The sequence below is a fragment of the Mastomys coucha genome, unplaced genomic scaffold (genome assembly GCF_008632895.1).
Source record: "Mastomys coucha isolate ucsf_1 unplaced genomic scaffold, UCSF_Mcou_1 pScaffold6, whole genome shotgun sequence".
Taxonomy (NCBI): domain Eukaryota; kingdom Metazoa; phylum Chordata; class Mammalia; order Rodentia; family Muridae; genus Mastomys; species Mastomys coucha.
In genome coordinates, this window is record NW_022196912.1 from 13,335,837 (window position 1) to 13,338,936 (window position 3,100).

The 3,100-nt window shown below is 46.3% G+C and overlaps 1 protein-coding gene across 2 annotated transcripts in view; it reads left to right on the plus strand.

Annotated features, from left to right (window-relative positions):
* The window catches only part of Thumpd2 (THUMP domain containing 2), a 50,976-nt gene extending 48,996 nt beyond the window's left edge, over positions 1-1,980 (plus strand). For both annotated transcript variants that reach the window (XM_031355829.1, XM_031355830.1), the window contains exon 10: positions 1,351-1,980. In XM_031355829.1, coding sequence (XP_031211689.1) covers positions 1,351-1,750 — 400 coding nt within the window. In that variant the 3' untranslated portion in view covers positions 1,751-1,980. The remainder of the gene's footprint in view (positions 1-1,350) is intronic.
* The last annotated feature ends 1,120 nt before the right edge of the window (positions 1,981-3,100 follow it).

Here is a 3,100-nt window from a genome sequence, read left to right on the forward strand (position 1 = left end):
GGGAGGCTAGGGCCTGAGGGGTGAGAAGCACACGGGGGAGGCCTGTTAGTGTCGGGAGAGCAATGAGACCAAGTGACTGAAGGGAGAAGCATGTTAGTGAGAGCAACTGAGGGAAGATCCTTGGCCAGAGGGAAGCGGGCAGGCAGTAGGTCTAAAATACAGGAGCAGGCAGACTGCAGAGCAACCCTGAGCACCGTAGGACAGACTTTACACATGTAGACGCTGGGAAGAGATGGAGGAGTGCCGCGTGTTGGTGGAGCCATGGTCTTGTTGATCATTATCTCCTTTCTGCCTTGGCCTTCATCCATCCCCAGGTCACTAACCATGACCCCTTCCTTGTCCCATAGCTTTTGACACTTGATACCGTGCGCCTTTGGCCTACATGGCATAACCAGTGTTCCAGCTTTCTCTAGGATAATCTGGTTCTCTTCCACAGTCCTTGCTTAAGAGAGAAGTTTCTGCTTCCTGCCTTTGCTTCCCTCTTCTGCCATCCCAACATTTTGGCTTTATCTTCTTTACCACTAAACCCCGTCTTTGCCTCAAGCCCTGCTGTCTCTGGACTCCCACTCTGTGCACCCAGCTGCCCTCTGGAACCCACCATCCGTGGCATCATTCCATACTGAGCTCTGCTCCCCTCTTTCTGCTTCCCCCACCAGGCTGAGCCGCCTTCGGTACCTCCTCCTGTTGTGTCTGTCCCCGCCACCTGCTTCCTCCCAAGCCCCTTCCTGTCACTGGGCTGGCTTCCTCCTGAGCCTGGTTGTGGAGCCTCTCGTGTACACCTTGCAGCTTCTACTGCACCCTCGCTGCCCCTTGCTCCCCGCTCACTGCTGTGAACCTTTAGTTACTCAGGAGCTGTCACTGTTCCCACAGATGTGTCACTGACAGCACTTGAATGACAAGAGTAAATGAATTCTCAAAAGCTGATGTTTCCTGATCCACCCTGTGTGGGATCATCCCTTAACCATCCCTTGTTCATGGCCTAACTCCTCCCTGGTGACTTCTGCCGGCAGCCTTTTCTATCTTAAATATGCTGATTCCATAGGATTCTGACACTTGCCTTCTCTGTTATACAATCATTTATTAGAATGTGACTACAAATTACTTTGAAGCTTGTCTTCTAAGTAGAGCAAAAATAGATAATTAAAGCAGATTTGTACTAGAGATTCCATAATTACTATAATGAATATGCATTATGGAAGATGCTGCCTAATTATCAAAACTCTTGTATTTAAATAGATGAAATTAAATTTCAGATTAACAACTATTTTAAATAAATTGGAATGGTTTGTTGTCTCGGAACATAGAAACACTCATCCCAATTACCGTTTGTTTGGGGTTTTTTTGTCACAGAGTGCTGCGTGTTGGTGGAGCCATGGTCTTGTTGCTCAGTGAAGATCACCACCGGCATCTTACAGACTGTGGAGGCAGCAGCATGCCCCTGACTTCCCAGGGCCACGTCACTGACCCTGAGATGAAGATGCTTTTGAATCCTGACAGAACTGGTGCACCAGACACAGCATCACCTTCACAAAAAGCAAGTAGCTTGCAGTGTCTGGGCAAGGTGTTGCCCTGTGGCTCATTGGTACCAGTGGAGTCCTTCAAAGTTAGCCTTGGAAAAACAGATGCACTCATATGTAAGTATAAGAAGGCACACGCCTTAGGACTGTCCCCAGCTGGATGCCAGGAGCCGGGTGCGCATCCTGAGATGGCAGCCATGCAAGAGTCCCCTTGTCTCCAGGATTCCTCATAGAGCTCCAAGAACACAGCCTCTGTGGGTGGAAATGGCCAAAAACACTCTTGTCAAATAAGGCCTCCTGCTATGTCCTCTCCAGTATCCAGTTCTTGACGAAGAACAGCTGATTAAGATTTTGAAAAAATTTGATGTAAAAACTACTTCTTCCCAAAAGTCTAACTTTTAGAAATGAGGAAACCTTTATGTGTAACTTTTTTTATATATTAAACTTGATTTTTTTTAACCTATAATTTGCTTATAGACTCATGTGTATGAATGCTTGGCCCATAGGGAGTGGCACTGTTAGATATGACTTGTTAACAGCTAAAATATTAATATGGAGCTAGACACTCAGAGGGATGTCAAGCAAAAGGCCCCCAGAAATGTGAGTGTATTGTTGGTTGTGTAGCCAGGCTAGGTAAAAGATGGGTTACAGAGAGCAATGTAGAAAGTTCCTGGCAGATGTTGGTGCTGAAACAGTCTATTGCTCCTGTGATTATCAACGGTTACAGGATTCATAAAGAACCTGAGGAACATCAGCTCTATGGGGTAGCCTCTCTGGTTATAACAGAACTTGACAGCCCAAGAGAAGACATTCAGTTTGAGTCACTGTGGTGGTCTCAGCCAGGGGCAACTTTGTCTGTAGAAGATGTATGGCAACATCTTCAGATTTCTTTTTAGCTGCTTCCTTTTGAGGCAGAGAGAGAAAACTGGAGTCTAATGAATAAAGACAAGCAACTATTAAATGTGTAGAGCAGCCCCTCACAACAAAGTACCACCAGGGCCAAGCTGAGAAACACTGGCTTAAGGCAGATCAAGAAATGCCAAGGATCACTCATGACTATGCCAAGACAACCCTTCAAATGATAGAACAAACACATTGGAGGGAAGAGACCTCCTAGTCTTTCACAGAGAAAACTTACAACCAATAAAAATAACTGCTTACCAAGCAAGGGGGGTATCTAGCCCTCTATGTCCACTGCTGGATGATAGTGCCATCCCTGGAATTCCAAGTGCCACTGCAGTCCTCTGGTCAGAATGGGGGCTCATGGGACTTCAGTGATAAGTGACCCTTTGACCCTGACCTGCATCACAGTCCTAGACAACAAATATCACCTACTGATGCCAAGGCACTTGTATAAATCGTTGTTTCTGCCGTGACACGATACCCGGTAAAAGCAGCACGTATCTTGGGACATACTGTTTGATGTTACCGTCCAATGTGACAGAGAGCACAGTGGCAAGATCATGAAGCAGTTGGTCACATTATAGCCACAGTCAGGAAGCAGAAAGCAATGATCCTGATGTTCATCTTGTATCTTAGTTAGGATTTTACTGCTGTGAACAGATACCATGACCAAGGCAACT